The 23,334-nt window shown below is 35.7% G+C and overlaps 1 protein-coding gene across 7 annotated transcripts in view; it reads right to left on the reverse strand.

The window, feature by feature from the left end:
- The window catches only part of GRIA4 (glutamate ionotropic receptor AMPA type subunit 4), a 381,468-nt gene that overhangs the window by 248,263 nt on the left and 109,871 nt on the right, over positions 1–23,334 (reverse strand). For all 7 annotated transcript variants that reach the window (XM_028516861.2, XM_028516860.2, XM_028516859.2 and 4 more), the window contains exon 4: positions 155–394. In XM_028516861.2, coding sequence (XP_028372662.1) covers positions 155–394 — 240 coding nt within the window. The remainder of the gene's footprint in view (positions 1–154; positions 395–23,334) is intronic.

The following is a 23,334-nucleotide window of genomic DNA, read 5'->3' on the forward strand; positions in this document are numbered from 1 at the left end:
AAAGTCAAAATAAAAGTATTGACAGTACACACTGACTATTTTCTCTTTTTTAGTCATGTTAAGAATTAAAATATTTTGCTAAATCACAAGTATACAAGGCCACTTCAGGTTGAAATTAGAGTTTTACTTATGTAGAGGTGGAATTGCGACTTACCCCTGTCTGTGTCATACAGGAAGACAAAACAGTTCCATTCATAGTGATCCAGCAGACTCAAGAGCGCTCCTCTCAAGGAGGGCCTTAGCTGCAGCACGAACTGGCTCTCCCCCTCCGTAGGGAAACTTGGAGTGATGAGGGAGATGTGTAAGGCGCTGCAGAATGAGGTCAAGGTATGTACTGACCTCTTATCATAGAGTCCAAAAATGGCAAATACTCCTCTAGAGTACTGGGAACAGACTGAAATGAAAGAAAGAGAAAAACATTAACACACTCAAAAATTGTTAACTGCCATACCTACATCCTGTGAAATAAAAAGGTATCTCTGAATAATTGGTATGTCAAGAATATAAGAAAAGAGTAAAAGTCAAGTGTACAATTAATTGGGGTAACTTGAGGCCAAATGCTTCCTTCCTCAAGAAACCAATTTAAATTAAAGTGAAATAAGTAATATATGGTGTTCTGTGGTAATGTGGCAAATCTTATGTGAGAGACCTTTTAAGTGTGACAAGTTCAATTTTTTCTCTGTATCTTTTTCTTACATGTAAAAATGTAGTATTTTACTTTGAAAAAATTTAAGTATATTTAGAAGAACATTTAAATTACCAACATGCCATTTTTTGGAAGCTATAAATTTATCTTCTCTAGTTTGAAATGGACCGCATTTGCTTGCTACTCAGCCTAAATTATTTTTTCCCAGCTGCAGTTTCTTTTTTTTCCACATTTTTAAATTGTTGTTCAAGTACAGTTGCCTTTACTTCCCCTCACCGCGCACCCCCACCCCAGCCACCCCCACTTCCCACCCTTGATCCTACCCGGCTTTGGTTTTGCCCATGTGTCCTTTAAACGTGTTCCTGAAAACCCTTTAGTTTCTTTTTTTATCACAACCTTAGAGTTCTCTTGAATCATTTTTGAAAATAAACATCATGCTGTCCGGAAAATCTTTACTGGAATATCCTAGATGCTTAGTGAAATTGCGGCCAACTTGTATAGCCTCTAGGTAGGCCATAAAGTGAAACTTGCAAACCCTATTGAACCAAGTTCTCCTGAAGTAAGAGAACCCAAGGTAAACAGGTGACCAGTTTCATCTTGCCTTTCTTTTCCACTCTCCCATTTGTTGTTGCAAGGACAAGAGGCAAATTCATAGGGAAAAAATTCTTGTTAACATTCTTGCCCAGTCATATTTTGATCACTCTTTTGATATGACTGATTTCTAGTTCAAATTTTGGTGACTTTTTCTAGTTTACATTTTAAAGGATACAAACCTGAATTAGGGGACACTCTTTTACTGTTTACATATAAATTAAGACTCTTTGTATTCCAAATTCTTGTAGTTTATCACTTGGCTAAAGGTCTTATTTCTCCTTGGCCTCTATAGGTAGTTTAAGAAGTTGTTAGTTTTATAAAATTTTTGTTTTCTGATTTTGGTTACTGATTGTAATTGCTAAATTCATTAAGAAGCCTAGAATATTGGATAAACTACAGGTATGTATTTTAAGAGTAATTCATAGTGATACAAAGAAATTCGATTTTCCTTTGTTACAGTAATAAGACGTTTTAGGAAATTATGAAGCATAATTAAATAAGATAAATTAATAAAACCTGAAGGTGTTTCTTTTGTTCTTATTTATTGTGTCTCTTGAAATTGGGGATAGAGTCTAAGCAATGTAATTATAACGTTAGAGGGTAACAATGAACAGAAAACAAATGTATTATTGTTGGTCTTCATTAGATGATGTGCTCAAAGAGATATTGTATATGTTCTATGCTCACCCAGGAACTAGGATTTGATCACCTGAGTGTATTGACCAACCTGGGAAATTTGATTTGGCAGTATGAATGGCTATAATTTCCTTGCAAGATATAAGAGATATAGTGTAACATTTGGGAATCTTAGGTTTCAAGTGACTTTAGTTTTGTACTTTAAATAACCTGATAAATCAAGCTGCTGGATGGGACCTTACCCTTGTGAGTGTTTTATCAAGATTTTGGATGCATTTCTGTAAGTGCCACACATTTATCAAAATTAAAGTTTCCCCTCTATGTTGTCATATTTCTTGTTCTTTTGATTTTCATGCAAATTGAGGGGCCACTTTCAACCTTTACATTGTAAATAATCTTTACAATAATAAATAATCTTTACAATAATAAATAAATAATAAATAATAGATTATTGTAAATAATCTTTACAATGTTTCATTGTAAATGTTTCAATTAAATGTTATTTTACTTTACTGAAAAAAAATAAAGTGGAAGAACTTAAGAAATTTTATCTAAGATGCCGACTTTCAATTTGGTGCAGATACTACACACAGATTTTAATATTTTTCAAGTACAAGTAAGCAAACAGGATTTATAAGTCAGACATGTTAATTTTTTCATGCATATAGTGAACTGTTACAAATCCTGTCTGTTATGGGACTTACCATTTTCAAATTTTGGTGTTCAAATAGTGAGTTTTTAGGAGCCCTCAAATTCTCTATGAGGACTTGTATAGCTTTGCATGAGAACCTTGGTGAGGCAGGAGTGGGTGGGCAACCATGGACCCCTTCATTCAGTATGTCTCTCTCCCCAAAACCCCAACAGTGCTTCTGATTTCATCAATTTCAAATATTGAGCCAATATAAAACTTGATGTGTAAAAAATATTGCACTTCTAAAAAAAGTCAGAAATAACTGATATGCCTTATACAAAGTTCTCTACTGTTTGTTCCTACTGTAGTGTTTTCAGATATCATTATGACTTTCTACTACTTTGGTGCTTGCTATACTATTTAACTGATTTTTAATTTATTACATTTGATACTGAACCAACTTAATTTTTGATGATATTTAATCATTTTCTCTCATTCATGAGCATAACCATAAATGTGAATCTCTTCTCTTTTTATAGCTACTATTTTGCCTTTAATAAACTAATTTTGAAACTGTAGTGTAAGTATTAGATTAATAACTTTGCTTCAGCTATCCTATGTCACTCACAATTTAGTTGCCGTTTGCAAATGATGAGTTTTAATATTATCCTTTTGAACTAGTTTTGGCCTATTTAATCTAGATTATATGCTTGACACATGAGAATTATTGAATTTCCTATGTGTGTAAATAGGTTGTCAGTCAAATATCCAATGTTATTATCTCAATGTGATACCCTGGACAGAATCTTCTTTAGTGCAATAGGTTACATTTTGAAATATAATTATTTCCATATTTGGTATTATAATCTAGATTTGAAAATACTCAACTCAAAATTTGCTTGGTTATATCTTACGCATTTACTGTTTTTATCATACAAATAGTTAGTTATTCAAACAATGCAACTTAAACTATATAAATGTATACATAAATTAATTAGAGTAAGCTAAATTGACTATCCGTGTGTTCAGAGTATAAAAAGGGAATAAACTGAATCTTAGCTGAACAAAATAAACAAGAATTAGTGCTTGGTCACCAAATAGATGTAATAATATCAGATAGATACATATTTTGGGATATGTATCTATCCCAAAATAGATATAAACACTAATCAAAATAAAATTTTCAGTGAAATAATCCAACCATGATTTTAACTGTGTATTCTATATTCTGCTTTACTAACGAGATCACTTGGACCCTGTATAATGCAACTAAACCCATGATAAAATCATGGTAATAATCTTTCACTTGGTGGTGTCATATAATTAAATGCCTTCTCATCAAGCAGTCACCCAGTTTCATTCCATATTCTATATTTCAGATGCCAAACCAAGTGAAATTATTGTCTAGTTTATGATACTTTATAGCTCCATAGCACACACAAATCAAGTGACATGGCCTTAGCTGAGTTTCCCAAGTTGTGGGACAGGAGAGCAAGGTGTGGACCTGACAGCAATCGCCACTACAGCGTGGGCAGAAGGAACAGGCCACTGTTTACCTGTCACCCTTTCCTTCTCCCTACACTTCAATGTCCCTCTCCTCTAAATGCTTCTCAAAATATTTTAAACAAGCTTAACTGTTTTTCATTTTATAAAACATAGAACTTTCTTGATCCAATGCTTGCTATCTCTTTCTACCCACTCTCAGTCACTTTTACTAAAGGCATTTTTTACTTACTCTGTTCCCAGTTCATCTGATTCCTACACTCCCCAGCCACCAAAACCACTCATCAATTTCGCTAATCACCAACTGCATCCTAAATTTTTCATTTTAGCTCCTGTCTTACTGTAATCCTTTGATGTCTTTGAAACTTTGAACATGTTTCTCAAATACTGCCTTCCCTTGCTTTATTAACACCACATTCTAGTCTTCTTCCATTCTCTCAAAATGTTTGTGTCTTTGAACTGTTCTTTCCCTCTGCTCCTTTAAAGTTGGTAAACCTTAAAATTCTCCTTTTACTTTCAATACAGTTCCACTGAAAATGGCCAATCCTGGGGCTTTAATTACCACCCATGTAATCATGAACCCTCAAATTGTACCATTTACTTCAAATCTTTCTCTTGAACCCCAGATCTACATCCCTAACTTCATCACTTCCATGCCACCACGAATTTTCTAAAATGGTTATAGCGTACTTCCTATCTCACTTCATATTCCAGAACTCTGATACTCTCTTATTCAAAACTGGAGTCTGATCTTTCAACTTGAACCTGAGCTGCCTTAGCTAATAAAGTATGACGAAGTGATTATAAGTGACTCCTGAGACTATGGCTACTTCTCTCTGGAGACACATTTTTTTAAAAACTCAGCCACCATGCTGTGAGGAAGACCACATGACATGAAGAGGCCCACATGGAAAGGGACCACTATTCTTGTCACCCAGCACCAACCAAGTTCCAGGCTGACAGTCAAAATGAACTTCACGGTTCATAAAGGAATCACCTTGGATATGTATATTTGAGCCCTCAGTTACATTACCCTAGCTGATACTGTATGGAATGGAGAATAAGCTTTGCCCCAAATGAAAAAGCATAAGAAAAATAAATCACTGTAGTTTTAAGTCTCTAAGCTTGAGATAATTTGCTGTATAGTAGGAAATAAATGAAACAATCTTTGCATCCAGTACTTAGGGGTATGCCTACATGTGATAAGTATTCAATAAATATTTTATAAAGGAAGTTTTAAGAAATGTTTTTTGATATTTGTGCCAGTTTATTTTTAGAAATCTTAATATTGAATATTTGGATCTTGTGCTATTGTGACTAATGTTTCCATGACAACAATCTTTGATTATTCATTAAGGTAAACTGCTAGAAGTGAAATTATGAAGTAAGATATATGAATCTTTTTGAAGGCTTTTGGTAAATGTCACTAAATTTCTTTTTACAACTATGTATTAATTTATAGCTCTCTTAATAGTATACCAACTACTTGGTTAAACAAGTTTTAAAAATTGTCCTTGCTCCCCTGTAGTGTTTAGAAAATGATATATGCAACATTTATTCTTCAACTTATTCCTGTCTCTAATTTTATATACTTACTTGTCATAAATTTATAAATTTTTCCAATATTAATTGAGATGTAATTGACATATATTGTATAAGTTTAAGTATACAACATGATGACTTGATACATGTATATTGTGAAATAATTACTACTTTAAGGTTAGTTAGCACATTCACCACCTCACATAATTAGCATTTTTGTTCTTGTGGTGGTGAGAATATTTAAAATTTGCTTTCTGATCAACTTTTGTGTATATAATACAATATTGTGAACTATAGTCAGCATGCTGTACATTACACTATAGTACTTTTCTCTGACTTATTTCATTTAGCATAATGCCCTAAAGTTCCACTCATCTGTGTCTTTTTTTTTTTTTTTTGCTGAATGGTAGTCAAGACTGATGGCATTTAGATTCGTAGCTATAGGGACAAGATATAGCGAGCACTGCAGTGCCAGCCAGTGACAGTGGTCAGTGCCAGATCCAGGCCCATAAGCAGCTATGGAGGCCTTGCTTGCAAGTGGGCACTTGTGTGTATGGATGAAAAGGCTGATAATGGGCATGCATACAGCAGCGGGAATGACTGAAGGGACCTACATAGGCATTTTACATGTTCATAGCTGCAGAGATTGGGACTGCCTGTCAATGCAGAGCCTGAGTTCCAGCAGAAGGAGAAAGGAAGGAGGGACTCAGACTATTGGCATCTGCAAATGTGAAAATCTGTAAGACAAAAACTTAAGCAGGTGTCTATGGTGGTTGCTCTAATTGTTGGTTTCTTGGCAGAGAAATGTCTTCTATGGAGCCATCTGCTAGGGTTCTCACAAGGTCCTCAGTGACAAAAGTTGTGGGGGCCTGAAGTGTTGGTAAGAGCTGCTGGGGTTTACAGCAGTGAAACATACTGGGGTGCCCTGACAATGAAGCTACTGGAAACCAAGTTCATCTCCGTGCATGGCTGATACTGTGTAGATTCTTTCCTTCTTACTTCTTCCTAGTCGTTTCTAGATGTCTCAGCTTTACTGGTGTTGGGTAGGGTGAAACTGAACTGGGTCTTTCATGCAGTTCCTGGAAAGGCTGGCAAAACTGGTGACTCACCTTGTGCTCCTTTTCCAAGACAAGAGAACTGTGTCGGCGCTAAGGAGCTCTCTCTCGGTACTTAACAGTGCCAGCCTGGGATACAGGATAATGCAGGAACAATTTAACTTTCTCTTCCACTCTTTTTGTGTGGTTATTCTCAGGTTTTTTTACTCTACATGTCCCTGAAACTTTGTTAGTGGCTTCCTGAGGTCTTCCAGAGCTATTCTGTTTGTGAATAGCTGTCTAATTGTTGTTCCTTATAGTAGGACAGAGGTCTGGGGCTCCTACCCTGCATCTTAGTCATAATATTCTAATACTGATAACTATCTCCACACTCCATCTGAATAATGCAAGGGCATTTAGGCATTTTAACCTTAGAAATTGCCTTCCTGTAATATGTGTTATTATTGTCCAATGTTGTAGTTCCATATAAGTTTAATCATTTTAAGTAAGTATAATCTCTGTTGGATATTTCCATGATCTGAAATCCTTGGTAATTTAACACTCCTTTTTGTGTGTTAATTTGGATGTATGTGGATTGTCAACATATTTGCTTCATAATTTTGAATTGTGAGCTCATTTTAGAAAAGTTTACCTATGAGAATTTATAACAAGCTGTTTTGGAGAAATATTTCTCCAAAGTGATTTTGTGATTTTTGCATTTACTCTGCCAAGCACCCCAATGTGTTGTGTGTGGTATGGGTGTGCACATGCGTGCTATGGGCTCTTAGAAAATTCAGAGTGTATAAATTTGTACACCAAATTCACATGAGAGTAGACAATTATGCAAAAATTCTCATGACTGATCATTATTATTATTTTTGTGTGTAGAACTCCTGGCAAGCCAGTAAGGCTATGTTTTTTTTCATTGATTATAGCATGGTCTGTATGGTAATCTCAGCTCCAACTTCACGCCACTTCTTGATCTAATGACTTGAAAATCATGTTAAGTCAAATGCCCCCAAGGAAAGCCATAGTATCCACTCTGAATTTAAAATTATAACTGTGTTCAGTTTTTTAGTTATATCCTTTGGGCATTTATTTTCTTCTAAACTTGTCATGCAGTTTTAAAATGTCACTTTGTTGTTTAAAAATATCCTTATATTATAGAGTCAGTAATAATTTTGGAACTGGAAAGTATTTAGAAGAAATACTTTCTTCTAACTATTTTTATATTGTCTCTCCTTAGCAGTAGCCATGCGTTTCTTGGAGGTTTATTCATCTTACATTCCCTAATGCATATATTTACTGACTGAACAAGAGAATGAATAATTTACAATAATATTTTTTAAAACTGTAATTTTATTTAATCTTATATATTATTCTTTCAGAAACTTCAATATATTATTAATATTATTACTGTATTATAATAAAACTACTTATTTCTCACTTAACTACTATGATTATATATATACAATTAAGAGTAGAAATTACATAAATGTCTATACAAATATTACAGAGCTTCTGGTCAAGATGGCAGCATAGGTAAAAATGGTACTTGGAACTTTTCATAGCCACATCAAAATTACAACTAAATTACAGAATAACTATCCTACAAAACCACCAGACATCTATTTTAAAAGAAGTTTATATCTAAGAATACAAAGAAGAAGCAACATTGAGACTGGTAAGAGGGACAGATGCAGAACAAGCCTGTCCCACACCCATGTGTGGTAGTTATAAATCAGGAGAGTTATCTTGACTGTGGATGGTCCCTCTGAGGAGCAAGAGGTCTCAGCACCACACCAACCCCTCCCCACAACCCCCAGAGCCTTGGCTTCAGTGCCAGGAAGAAAAGTACCCATAACTTCTGACTGGATGGTTGGGGGTAAACACAGACAACTGTAACTGAATAATAAAATAATTAAAAAAACAAACAATAGAGACTGTAGATAAGTGAGCCAGAGGGCTGATGTAGTCTGTCCCAGGCTCAATGGCTGAGAGCTCTAGCACTGGGGCAGTGCTCAAAACAAAGCATCAGGAACTTATGAGGAGGAACTAAATTGTCTGGCATGAAGAGGGACAGCTTCCTCCCCGACACAAGTGCTGCAGAGACCATTGTTCCTTTGCAGAACCTTTGTCCCACAAAGTGGGCAGAAGGGCACCATATCTGTGTCTCCATCAAGCTGGCTAACACTATTCACCCCACCCTGGTGATTCTCTGAGACCACATCCCACCCAATTTGCAGGTCCACCCAATTCTTTTATAGTTGCTTTTACATACAAATAGCTCATCTTGGCTCGTGTTGATGACTCTTGTAAAATCTCTTAAACATGCAGCATCTGGCTTTACTATACCTCTTGCTAAGTGATTCCAGGCTTGGCATTGGTGGCAGCCATCTACAGATTGTTTTGTAGCTCATCCCAAGAGACCCCAGAGCCAGCACACTCAGTGGACAGTTTCAGACGAATGTCTTCCAATCACACCCCAACCACATCTACAAGTGACACTTTCCAAGTAAGAACTTGACAGGTACCTGAGCCCCTAAAAGTGAGTTCTGCTTCATGGGGTGGAACAATGCACAGTAGATCCTCCATGGTAGTCCCAGCTAGTCATCAGTCCATCAACCTGGGGATAAATCCCTCCCACTGATGTGCCAACAGCCTTCAAGGCTCAATTACAATAGGAGGGTGCACATACCTATATTGAAGGTGTACCCAGAAAGCATACTTTGGGTGACCTGGGAGGCTGCACCACTGAGCCCTATAGGACACCTACTACACAGAGCCACTCTCCTGAGCCCAGGAGATGTAGAAGCTCTACATAATACATAGAAACAAACAAAGAGAGGCAGCCAAATGAAAGCGCACACACACACACACACACACACACACGTTGCAAATGAAAGAACAAAACTCCAGAAAATTACCTAAACAAAACTGAGACAAGTAATATACCAGACACAGAATTAAAACACTGGTTATAAAGATGCTAAATGAACCTAGGAGAAGGGTATAGGAATTTTCCCTATACCCTTCTTCAACAAGAGATAGTAAACATAAAAATGGAGATATAAAACATAAAATAGAACCAGTCAGAAATGAAAAATACACTAACTGAAATGGAGAATATATTACAAGGAGTCAACAGTACGTTAGATGAAGCAGAGAATCAGTGAGTGATTTTTAAGGTAAGGAAGCAGAAAACACCCAATCAGAACAGCAAAAAGAAAAAAGAATCCAAAGAAAGTAGAATAGTGTTAAGAAGCCTTTGGGACAACTTCAAGCATACCAACATTTGTATCATGGGGGTGCTGGAAAGAGAAGAAAGCAAAAAACTGAAAACCTATTTTAAAAACTGGTAATTCAGAAACTTCCCTAGCCTGGTAAAGGAAATAAATACACATACAAGTCCAGGAAACACAGAGAGGCCTAAACAAGACAAACTCAAATAGGCCTGTGCCAAGATGCATCATAATTAAAATGCCAAAGACATAGGGAGAATATTAAAAACATCAAGAGAAAGACAGTTAGCTACCTCCAGGGAGCTCCCATAAAACTATCAGCTGATTGTCATCAGAAACTTTGCAGGCCAGAGAGATTAGCAAGAAATATTCAAAGTGATGAAAAGCAATGACCTTCAACTAAGAAGGAAATATAAAGAGCTTCCTGGATAAGAAAAAGCTAGAATTCAGGACCAGTAAATGAGTATTACATGAAATGTTAAAGGGTCTTCCTTAAGAAGAAGAAAAAGAAAAGATTAAAATATGAACCATAAAATGGTCATAAATATATATCTATCAACATTAACTTTAAATGTAAATGGCTTAAGTGCTTCACTCAAAAGACATATAGTGGTTGAATGGATAACAAAACAAGACCCTTACCTATACTGTCTAGAAGAGTCTCACTTTAGATTGAAAGACACACAGAAACTGAAAGTAAAGGGATGGAAAAGGTATTTTATGAAAATGCAAATAAACAAAGAAAAAAGCTGGTGTAGCAATAATTATACCATACAAACTGAACTTTAAAACAAAGGTTTTAAGAAGAAATAATGAAGCACCCAGTAATTCTACTGCTGAGTGTTTGTCTAAAAAAACCCAAATCACTAAACCAAAAGGACATATACATCCATATGTTTATTGCAGCATTATTTATAATGTCCAAGATATGGAAGCAATTTCAGTGTCCATAAGTATATGGATGGATTAAAAAGAAGTAGAGTATATACATTCTTGTACAATGAAAAATTACTCAGCCACAAAAAAGAATGAAATTTTGCCATTTGCAGCAACATGGATGGACTTGGAGGGTATTATGCTGAGTGAAATATGTCCAGCAGGAGAGACAAATACTCTATGATTTCACTAATATGTGGAAACTAAAAAACAAAATAAATAGAGAAGCAGAACAGAAACTGGCTGATAAATACAGGGAACATTATGATGGTTTCCAGATGGATGAGGGTTGGGAGAATGAGTGAGAAAGGTGATTAAGAAGTACAATATGAAAATTACAGAATAGTCATGGAAATATAAATCACAGCATAGGGAATACAGTAATATTCTAATAACTATGTATGGTGTCAGATGGGTATTATATTTATCAGGGTGATCACTTTGTAAGTTATAGAGTCTAATCATGTGGTTTTACACCTAAAACTAATATAATATTGTATATCAACTGTAATTGAAAAATAAAAAATATGTATTTCAAAATATAGCAACAGTTGGGTACTATTAATAAAACATCTTGTCTATCAATATTGGAGGAGGGAAATGCATTAATTTTAGTTATCAGAAATAGAATATACTGAGTCAATAAATTCAGGAGAAAAAGAGTCAGGAAACACTAAGGACAAGCAGGAAGCTAGAAGAGAGGGAACTACAGAATGTACCTATGACTAGGGCAGTGAGATAAACCTAAGAATGCATTAAAATTAGATCAAGTTGGACAAAAGTTTCAATGTAGGCTGAACTCCACAGGCCCAGTTCTTAGTCATCATGGTTATAAGCCTCCTCCTTATATTTTACCAATGCAAATAATGTTAAAAATGGTAATTAGAACAATGTGTAACTAGCAACTGCATTTTGCAGATAGAAATAGGGAAGAGTTTGAGATGAGTTTGTGCACAATATAGGTACATGTATAAGGATTGTAAAGGAAATTAAAAGGTGTAGTGCTGGGTATATTATCTTGCTACTGCAGGTCTATTGTTTCTCCCTTCTCATGGATTATTCAGTATAAACATAATAGATGTTTAGCACTTATATGTTGCCTCACTTGTTCAAATGGGTTGGCACCCAAAAGTGAATACATTCTTCTGCTTTGATGGTTTTGGAAAATTGGTTCAAGTTGTTAGCAGCTGTGAAAGTCTACTGCTGTGAATAATTTCCCTAGCCCTTTCTGCCACTAAGGAAAGCTTTGCATATGTAGGCAGAAGATTAAAAAAAATTCATCATTCCTTTATATAGATATTTATATTTCTTTTTTTTTCACCTCAGCTTTACCATATTTATTTATTTATTTATTTTTAATCATTGTTCAAGTACATTTTTCTCCCCCCTACTCCCATTCCAGCCCACCCACCCAACCCTCCCCCCTTCCCCCCATTACCCCCCACCCCTAGTTTTTGTCCATGTGTCCTCCAAATTTGTTCCTGTAATCCCTACCCATTCCCCCCTGGAATTCCCTCTTCTCTCCCCTCTGGCCACTGTCAGGCTATCCCCTATTTCAGTGTCTTTGGTTATATTTTGCTAGTTTTTTGTTTTGTTTTTGTTTTGTTGTTTAGATTCCTGTTAAAGGTGATATCATGTGGTATTTGTCTTTCACTGCCTGGCTTGTTTCACTTAGCATAATGCTTTCCAGCTCCATCCATGCTGTTGCAAAGGGTATGAGCTCCTTCTTTCTTTCTGCTGCATAGAATTCCATTGTGTAAATGTACCATAGTTTTTTGATCCATTCATTTACTGATGGGCATCTAGGTTGCTTCCAGCACCTAGCTATTGTAAATTGTGCTGCTATGAACTTTGGGGTGCAAAGGTTCTTTTGTATTGGTGTTTTAGTGTTCTTAGGATAGAGTCCCATTTCAAAAAGAATACATATATTACCTGATTCATTAGTATTGTTATTTTATTATTGTACCATTAACACTTACATTTTGTAAGAAAAAAATTTATTTATTTCTTAGTACATGAAAAGATAGGTTATAGAAATTTATCTAACATTTAAAATTATTCTTTTTGTGCCTGCTCTGTTTTTCCTGTTGAGTTGGCTGGACTAAAGTACATACATTTTTTTTTTTTAAATTGTGGGTTTTTTTGGTAAAATGTCTTAATCACTTCTTCCTTTTTTGAAATCCACTATATTTATGGCAACAGAAACATGTCTAGAAACTGCAGCTGGAAACAGTGTCAATAAGATGGAATCAATACAGACTAAAGCACGATGCAAAGCCTGACCTAGAATTAACAGTGTAATTAATGTACAGCACATGGTCACACTGGGTCTTGGAAATGAGGAGAGCAGAACAGAAAAGGAAAGCAAACTTTTAAAACTCTTTAAATTGTATTTTATACTATATATATGAATATCTATATATATATACATACACAATTTGTGTATGATCTGTACATGTATATGGCATGTTTGAGTTGCCATTTTCTGAGCTAAGGTAACAGGATTTATGAGTTGTTACAGTACATCTATAGTGGATATCACCGAATGACACCCTGTATTTAGGGAATATGATTTTATTTGTCTCTAAGAAATTGTTTTAATTTAATATGAATGCTTTATGGTGGAGTGTACACTCCTCAGTAAGCTGTAAACCCAACCACTTCCACTGGTATGAGAAGGAATCTGATCAGCTTGTTCACTAATGTGTTCTCAGGCTCTAAAGTCAGCATTAGGAAAGTGCTCAATTAATAGTTGTTCAATGAATGAAATCATAGTTTCTGGTGAAACTTCATTTCCGAAATAAGTAAAGAAGAGATACTAGAAGAGTGTAGAATGACTGTCTGAAATCCACAAAAATGTGCTTTTGGGTTTCTGAACTTTCTTTGACAGTTAAAGTTTTTATTTCCACCCAGAGTAGAGGCAATTTCCTCCTGTCTCTTTGTGTATTCTCCTCCATCCCATTTCAACTAAGCACCATCTCACCATTAGATTCTAATCGGAGCTCAGTTTCTGAAAACTGCCAGTTATTGTTACATAGAAATTTAATGATTTTTAATAAGAAAAATCAAATATATTCATAACTTTGTATTAATTTTTAACAATTTAAAAATCAGGCAATGAAAAAATCATTTTTGTTATGTGAAAAAATCCATATTTTATATTTTTATAATGATGATGTTATATTGTCATTTTTATATACTTAATTTTCACAGAGTATGATAAAGCTGTGAGTTTATCCAGCAACATAGTTTGCAGCTGCATGTGAAATGCTAATTCCAGGTCTTCTAGCTCTGCCTAGCCTTCCCTGGCACAGCGCCCCATTGCACAGTCCCCCCACTGAACAACCCCTCACTACAGAGCCCCTCCACTGCACAGCCCCTCACTGAGCAGCCCTCCACTGCATATTCTCCCCACTGCACAGCCCTTCTCACTGCACAACCCTTCATTGCACAGCCTCCCACTGCACAGCCCTCTACTGCATATCTCCCCACTTCACAGCCCCTCTCACTGCACAGCCCCTCACTGCACAGCCTCCCACTACACAGCCCCCACTGCTCAGCCCCCACTGCACACACAGTCTCTGGTCCTAGGTTGTATGATTATTGTTTTCCACCCTATATTTATCTAATTCATACCTGTTAATTTTCAGAATCTTGCCATTTACCTTCCTTGTAAAAAAAAATCTCATCGCCTATTTAGATTTTTAAAATAATTTCTATTAAAAATATCAACAATTTATTTGAAATCTTGACAAAGTCAGGAAGTTTTAGTTAAGCATCTTCTTTCTTTCTCTGATTAAATGATAAGCTCTTCATGCTCAGATTTGAAAAGGCTCAATCAGATGGTGGATAGAACATGCTGAGCCCAGAATTCATTAATTTATGTCTGTAAGGCATTATCATAGGTTATTAATATGTAAAAGCTAATTTTCTTAGATTTCTAAATGGTGGTTAGCTATAGTACATGAAGTTACTGAAGCTAATCACCATAAATGATAAGTGGAAATGCAAATTACACAAAAAATATTTCTCCTTAATTCTATCACAAGGAAGTACTTTCTCTTTCTCAGATGCCTGCTCCAAAGATGCTCTGGTCTCTGCAAAGCCATCTAGGATCACAATAAGATACCATCACAAGCAGTACTTGCACAGCCCTGCACATGTGTCTCTTCAGTTTTATGACATCTCAGCTAGAAATCACATTTCAATTTTCAATTAAACTAATTGAGAGCTCAGTAAAAATATACAGGCTTGTTTGCACATTTCTTTCCAGAGACAGACCATCATAATGGAAACACATGGCTCGTTTTTCTTCCAAGGCCTATGAAGGAATCAGCAGAAGGCTATTTGCAATACTCGGCATGAAAAGCAAAATTCTATTCAATGTGGAGTTGGCTTTCCCAGCAGTAATTTGGGAGCTGCAAAGACCATATCATTCTTTCTTACTGCTAATATATAAACATAAGGACTCCAACAAGTGAGCCTTTAGGAGGAAGGAAGGTGAGAGGAGAATAGAAATCAATTCTAAAAAGCACCTACATTGTAACAGGTGTGTGTTTGTTTTTTTCTTGTCAACTTCCAATCATGAAGCAGTGTGGAGGGAAAGGTACCACTGGATTTACTGTTTAGCATTCAAGGACTTGGAGTATATTTTAATCTTTAAGTGGCTCCTTAATGGAAACATTCAATTCATCACCTATATTGTATATACTATACAACTGCATCACAATTGCAGTAGGATTCTTTTTATGCTAGAGAGACACTTTTTCAAAAGTCTAAATAATATGTTGAAAGATTTTCTTCATCAGAGTAGATGCAGCTGTCTTCCTGAAAAGCATTTAAATATATCATGAAAGTGGATAACATCAATTAAAAATGGAATGAAATAATATTTGGCAGATATCTGAGTGGGTTTAGAAACAACTGTTCTCATGAATTTTAGGCTTTCTGAATAACTGAGGTGCCATCATTTATTTTGGATGCAGAATTTGTGACATTTGTTTAATATCTGTGTGTACTATTAGACATAACTGTGAGAAGTATTCTGCTTTAATCACAATATTTTAAAAAAGATTTTATTTATTTAGTTTTTAGAGAGAGAGTACGGGAGGGAGAAAGAGAGAGAGAGAGAGAGAGAGAGAGAGAGAGAAATCAATGTGCAAGTGAACCATCGATGGGTTGCCTATTGTGCTGCCCCCTGGCCAGAAACCCAGGCATGTTTCCTGACCTGGAATGGAGCCGACCACCAACCCACTGAGCTACGCCAGTCAGAGCATAATCATCACATTTTTTTTCACCATCCAGAGTAATGCTCGGCACAGATTTATGGCCAATAAATAGTTTTATTTATTTATTTAAAAATTTATTGTATTTTCTCCATTACCATTTATCCCCCTTATACTTTCTTCCACCTCCACCCAGTCTCCTCCCCCTACCAATCACCACACTGTTGTCCATGTCCATGAGTCCTGTTCCTTTTTTGCTCAATCCCTCTACCCCTGAACTTCCATTCCAGAGCTGTCAGCTTGCTGTCTATGACTCTGCTTCTATTTTGCTTGCTAGTTGATTAGATTTCATATATGAGTGAAATCACATGGTATTTGTCTTTCTCTGAGTGGTTTATTTCACTTAGCATAATGTTCTCCAGGTCCATCCATAATATTGCAAAAGTAAAATTTCCTTCTTTTTTATGGCCAAGTGGTATTCCATTGTGCATGTATATTGGAGGCAAAGAAGAGGTCATGTGTGAAAGGTATCTGAGATTTGTGAAGATATTTGGCCTAATCAGTCTTTTGAATGAAACTAGCAGCCATTTGAAACAAATGTCAAGTGTAAACATTTTACAAAAGATAATGCTTCATTGTATTTAATATGACACAATTTTACCAAAGTTAATTTCTATATACAACTTGTTTGGAATTCACAACTTACATACTTTTAATGGGATAGCCTGCTCTGGGCTGTAGGCTAAGGATACACACACAAATGCTCTAATGCCATGTCCTAAGCATGAGGGAGCTATCCAGGCAGCTACCTAGGAAAGGGGAAAGGGAGGAAACAATTACTAAATACCTACTGAGTGTCAGGCTCCATAATAGTCATTACTTTGTTCAGATTTCATAAAGGTTCTATAAGGTAGGTATCATTCTCCTGGTTTCTCTTTTTTTTTAAAAAATGGTGGTTATAGAACTTGTGTAAGTTTATACGTTGAAGTGGGGAAAAAGCCATTTTTAACCCAAGTCTGATTCCAAAGGCTGTGCTCATTTCATTCTATCACTTGAAAAGAAAATTACTGGCTAAGCACTTCTTCCATCCTGCTGTGTTGAAGGGGTATTAACCACTATACCTTTACTGCTACTGGAAGAGGCACTATAAGAATACTTACACTTCATGGAAATGGAAGCAGTTCTTAAGGGATTATGAAATACAGATTTCTTGTTAAAATTGCCACTTTTTAAAGCAAACAAAGTATTAGCTGTCAATTTAAAAAGGATAAATACTTGTATAACTCAGACAAATAAAATTGCTGTATCCAGTGTTTCAATTTCTTTTGGGCTTGTGTAATTGTGTCCTATAAAACACACTGCTCAAAATTCTGAGATAATTTACAGGTAACCATGACTAGATGGAAATATTAACATTTGCATGGTTTAGCTTTTTTCATATATAAAAAACAGGTACTAAAAACTTCTCCATTCCAAAAATAATATTAGAAACATTAGCTAGATGTTAGTAAAAATCACAAAATAGCTGGTTTAATTGTGCATTGTGGTATATTATTTTGTCTACATTCAAATGTCAAGAGCAATTGTCAAACATTCAGACTGTACATTAGGGAAGGCAACACAAAATAGAAATGATGAGCCACTCTAGTTACATTGTCAAAGTTATATTTTTAAACTTTTTGAATTCTCAATTACTAGAATTTTCATAGTTAAATAAACTCTGATTTATAAAGCCTTTTACTTCTTTCTTATAAATTATTAGGATATTATGAAACAGAATGATGCCTAAGAAAAATGATGTTTCATTCTTGATGATATTAAACCATGATTCTTTATTGAGAAGCTACTGTTAATAATTTGCTCTGACTGCATCTGTGTGTACAACTGTGTGCACCTGAATGTGGTGAAAAAAGAAGTGCTTTTCGGTTTTGTATAATTAGAATATGCCTTTGTGCAGTAATCACTATAATCACAATTCTTTTAAAAACATTAAACATGAAGTATATATTTCCTTGCTTTTACACCCAAAGAGCATTTTTTTCTAATAACAGTTTTAGAATAGTTACAATCCCTTATGACAAAAAAGAATTTATATTAGAACATAGATTTTGAAAATAAATTGAAATTTATGCATATCTGTTTCTTAGCAAATACAATGAAGAGAAGTTTATTCATTCTATCTAAAGAAAAAATATTTAATATTAAATTTCATTATGTTTATAAAGTAATTTATATCAAGTGTTGAAGAGACTGACAGACATGTGTATTATACTATAGATTATACAATGTGATTCTAACATTTTTCTGAACAACTTAATTATTTGGCATACTTTGAAAGAAACAGATTTCAGAAATAATATGACAACATTAAAATTCACAATTTATAGAATAATAAACATTTCAAATAGAATTGTTTTCTAAAATATCCAACTATTCTTTTTTAGAGAGGTCTAGAATTAATGAGTCTCCTTTCAATATGAATCATCAGCCACCTGATCATTCACCTAACATTAACTTCCTCTAAATGAAAACTGTAAAATCCAATCCCACTAGGGTTCAACTTGTTTGGGATTTTCTGTGCTTCCTGGACTTGTATGTCTATTTCCTTTGTCAAATTAAGGAGATTTTCTTTCAGTGTTTTTTCAAATAAGTTTTCAATGTCTTGCTCTTCCTCCTCTCCTTCTGGCAGCCCTATAATTCAGATCTTGGTACATTTGGAGATATCCCAAATAGTCCTTATACTATCCTCCTTTTTAAAATTTTTTTTTTCTTCTTGCTGTTCTCATTAAATGCTTATTTTTCTCATGTTCCAAATCACTGATTTCAATCCCAGCTTCCTCCCCTCCACTGATATTTCCTTGTAGATTTTTGTTTATTTCCCTTAGTGTAAACTTCATTCTTTCTTTATGTTGTTGGCATACTCAATTAGTCCTTTGAGCATCCTGATCACCAGACAGGAAGGAAGGGCAGAGTCATGGAGATTGGTGGAGAGGCATGCAGAGGCTCAGAGACATGGTATGGCACAGAGAGCTGGTGACAGCAATGAAATGAATGATCTCACATTCATGTTTGGTGGATAAAAATTGAGAGAGATACCTTGGAAGTGAAGGATTCCCCAGCCTCAGGCTAGATTGCATAGCCCAGGGTTCCAGCACTGGGAAGATAAATTCCTTTAATTTCTGGCTATAAAAACCAGTGGGGGTTGGGGCATCAGAAGAAACTGCCAGATTTTCAAGACACTTGGCCTAAAGCACCCACACAAACTTAGAATGTACACATACCTACCCACACTGGGACTCATCACCAAGGTGATAGCTGGAAGGGCACAAGTAGCATATGGGATGTAGGTAAAGTGACTAGAAATGGTACAAGTTCTGGGCAGTCCTCCAGAAGCCAGGCAGCAGCATTGTCCCCTCTCTGAGCTCTCTCCAACAACAGAGCTACAAAGCAGTGAAGTGGGTTGTTCCACCCTGGTGGTTACCTAAGTCTCTACCCCACACAATTTGCAGGTGGCTTTTCTATGACAGACCACTCTGTTAAGACAGGAAGTCATAGCAGCTTTACATCAGACACAGAAATAAACACAGGGAGGCTGCCAAATTGAGGAGACAAAGAAATATGACCCAAATGAAAGAAGAGAACAAAACCCCAGAAAAATAACTAAATGAAATGAAGATAGCCAACCTATCAGATGCAGCGTTCTTTTACTTTTGTCTTAATGCTCCTAAATGTAATGAGATAAAGTGTCTAAGGATTTAATCTAAAAGCTAATTATTTAAAATAGTATTTTGTGTTTAAGATCCATATCAATTCAGCATATCTGATATGTATATTATGTTCAGGCACTGTTTTAGAGTTTGAGACAACAAAAATAAGTAAATATAGTCATTATTTTTGAGAATATGAAAAATTAGAACTTCATTTAATTTCAGTTAGTTAACCTAATCAACAACAAAAAAACAAGCAAGCAAAATATAACTAGAGATACTGAAATAAAGAACAAACTGACAGTAACCAGAGGGTAAGAAGGAAGGGGATAACTGGGGAAATAAGGGGCAAAGACATCAAGGAACTTGTATAAAGGACCCATGGACAAAGCCAAAGTGGGGCAGGATTGAGGGTTGGAGCTGAGGGTGGATGGGGTAGAAGAAAGTGGTGGCAGGAAAATGGAGACAACTGCTCTTGAAAAACAATAAAAAAGTAAAATAAAAGAAAAAAGGTAGAGTAGTTAATTTCATTAGGACATGTGAACAATACTGAGTACCTACTCTGAGTTAGTTAATGGGCTAGTTGCTATAGGACACTGCAGAAAATAATTCTTATGTGATTTCTACCATCACATTGAAAAAATGGTAACGAGTGGAATAAATGCTTATAAAAGAAGAGAGAAGTAAGGATGCTAACTGCACATATATTTAATCTGAGTATTAGCTAAGAGTATGCCAGTCATAAAGTGGGGAAACACTATTTCAGATATAACAATTGAAAATTACAAAGAGCTCTAAAAAAATTGAAGAAAGACTACTTTAATTGGTGCCTAGAGAGGTAAATAATAAGGCTGAAGAAGAAGTGTGGATCTTGGAGAACACTGTGGACAAGGCTTCTAGTCAAGGTGGTGATACAGCTAAATGCAATACTCGGAACCTCTCATAACCACATCAAAATTATAACTAAACTACAGAACAATCATAATTCAGAACTGCCCGACATCTAGATGAGCAGAAGTCCTACAACTAAGGATATAGAAAAGAAGCCATATTGATACTGGTAGGAGGGGAAGAGACATGTGGAAGATAAAAATTGGGAGTGATATCTCATCTACAAAGGTTCCCCCTTAGAAGCAGAGGTCCACAGCTCCACACCAGGCTTTTTGACATAGGCTTCCAATGGCAGGAATAAAGTCCTCATAACTTCTGGCTATAAAAGCCAACAGGGATTGTGGCTGAGTGAGGTGGAGGGCTCCTTTAGTCCCAGAAAGTTTCTCTTAAATGGCCCATGCACAAATGCAGTCTGATTCTCACTGTCTGAGCTCCAGCACTGGGGTATCAGCTGAAAAGGTTCCAGGAACATATAGGGAAGGATTGAATTACCTGGCATCAGGGCAACAGCTGGAGGGAAAGTGTTCTCCCAGACAAGTGTTGGCAGTGGCATTGCTCCTTTTCTGGGCCATCTTCCCACAGACCTGGCAGGTAGGTTCCATATCTGAGTCTCCATTAAGTTGGATAACACTGTTGGCCCACCCTGGAGATTCCCTAAGACCAAGCCCCACACAACTAGTGGGGCCATGCAAGCTTTATTCAGTGACTTTTCCATACAAATGACCTGTGTTGTCTCATATTTCAGCCTTTTGTAAAATCTCTCAAATAAGCAACATCTGGCCTCAGAGTGCCCTGTAACTCCTGCTAAGTAGCCCTAAGCTTAGTGCAATCAATATCTATCCTAACATGTCCCAAATAAAAGAACAGAACAAAACTCCAGAAAAAGAACCAAACAAAATGGGTACAAGCAATCTGCTAAAAGCAGAGTTCAAAACATTGGTTATAAGGATGCTCAATGAACTAGGGGAGCAGTAATGAACTTAGAACTTCAATAGTGTAAAAAAGGGCATGAAAACCATAAAAAGAATCAGTCAGAACTAAAAAATACACTAACTGAAATGAATAATTTATAGGTAATCAAAAGGAGAGTAGATAAAGCTGAGAATCAAATCAGTGATTTGGAATATAAGGTAGCAAAAACAAAATAACACACACACACACACACACACACACACAACCCAATCGGAAGAACAAAAAGAAAAAGAATCCAAAAAAATGAGGATAGTGTAAGGAGCCTCTGGGACAACTTCAAGCACACCAGTATTTGCATCATGGGCATGATAGAAGAGGAAGAGAGAGAGCCAGAAATTGAAAATCTATTTGAAAAAATTGTGACAGAACTCCCTTCACCTAGTGAAGGAAATATACATACAAGTGCAGGGTGCACAGAGAGGCCCAAACAACATGAACCCCAAGAGTCCCACACCAAGAAACATTTTAATTAATATGCCAAAGGTTAAAGAACAAGAGAGAACTTAAAAGCAGCAAGAGAAAAACAGTTAGTTACTTACGAGGGGGCTCCCCTAGACTGTCAGTTGATTTCTCAACAGAAACACTGCAGGCAAGAAGGTATTGGCAAGAAATACTCAAATGATGAAAAGCAAGGACCTACAAACAAGATTATTCTATCCAGCATAGCTATCATTTAGAATTAAAGGACATGTAAAGAGCTTCCCAGACAAGAAAAAGCCAGAGGAGTCATCACCACAAAACCACTGTTACCTACATTGTTAAAGGGTTTTCTCTAAGAATAAGAAGAAAAAAAGGTAAAGATAAAAATATGAACAATAAAATGGTAATAAATACATATCTGTCAACAACTGAATCTTAAAACAAATAAACAGAACAGAAACAGACTCAAACATACAGAGAACATTTTGATGGTTGCCAGATAAGAGGGTGGTTGAGGGGACTGATGAAAAGTGTGAAGGGATTAAGAAGTACAAATTGGTAGTTACAGAATAGTCATGGGGATATAAAGTACAACACAGGGAATATAGTCAGTAATACTCTAATAATTATGTATGATGTCAGATGGATACAAGGTTTATCCAGATGATCACTAAGTAAGCTATATAATTTCTAATTACTGGGTTGTACCCCTGAAACTAACATATTATATGTCAACTGTAATTGAAAAATAAAAAAGTGATTAAAAAAAAACAGAACAGTGTGGGTTTTTGGACTTTATCCTAAGAGCAATGGGAAGCCATTTTCCTATTCTGAAGCAGATTCTAAAATAATCTGCTTTGTGTTTTTAGGATCCTAGATGCTATGTGGAAAATTAATTAAACAGGGCAATTATTATATCCTGAAGAACTTGAGGGCCAGTATTGTAGTAGTCCAGGCAAGAACAGTTGATGGGTTAGAATTCAGAGGCTGTGAAGTCCAAATGTGGACTCAAGGCATATTTATCAAGTAAATTAATAGGTTTCAATAATTATGTACACATGAGCATTAGGCAAAACTCATGTCTCAGTCTATCACTAAAGCAACTGCTTAAATGCTTATGGGTATGTTCACCGTTCACTAAGGTAAAAGAAGTGGGAAGTTTAGAGAGGCCAGGTTGTACCTATTGAGTTATAGGTGCCTGGAGAAAGTTAAAAGAGAAATGCCAATTAGGCCCTCTGGTATATCAACTATAGCTGAATATGTACATTTTAGATTTATAAAAAAATAAATTTAGAGGAGCAGAAACAAACATTTAGGGAAAACATGTAGACTGAGGCTAGCAAAATAGCATCAGC

This window comes from Phyllostomus discolor, chromosome 6, assembly GCF_004126475.2.
Source record: "Phyllostomus discolor isolate MPI-MPIP mPhyDis1 chromosome 6, mPhyDis1.pri.v3, whole genome shotgun sequence".
NCBI classification, from domain to species: domain Eukaryota; kingdom Metazoa; phylum Chordata; class Mammalia; order Chiroptera; family Phyllostomidae; genus Phyllostomus; species Phyllostomus discolor.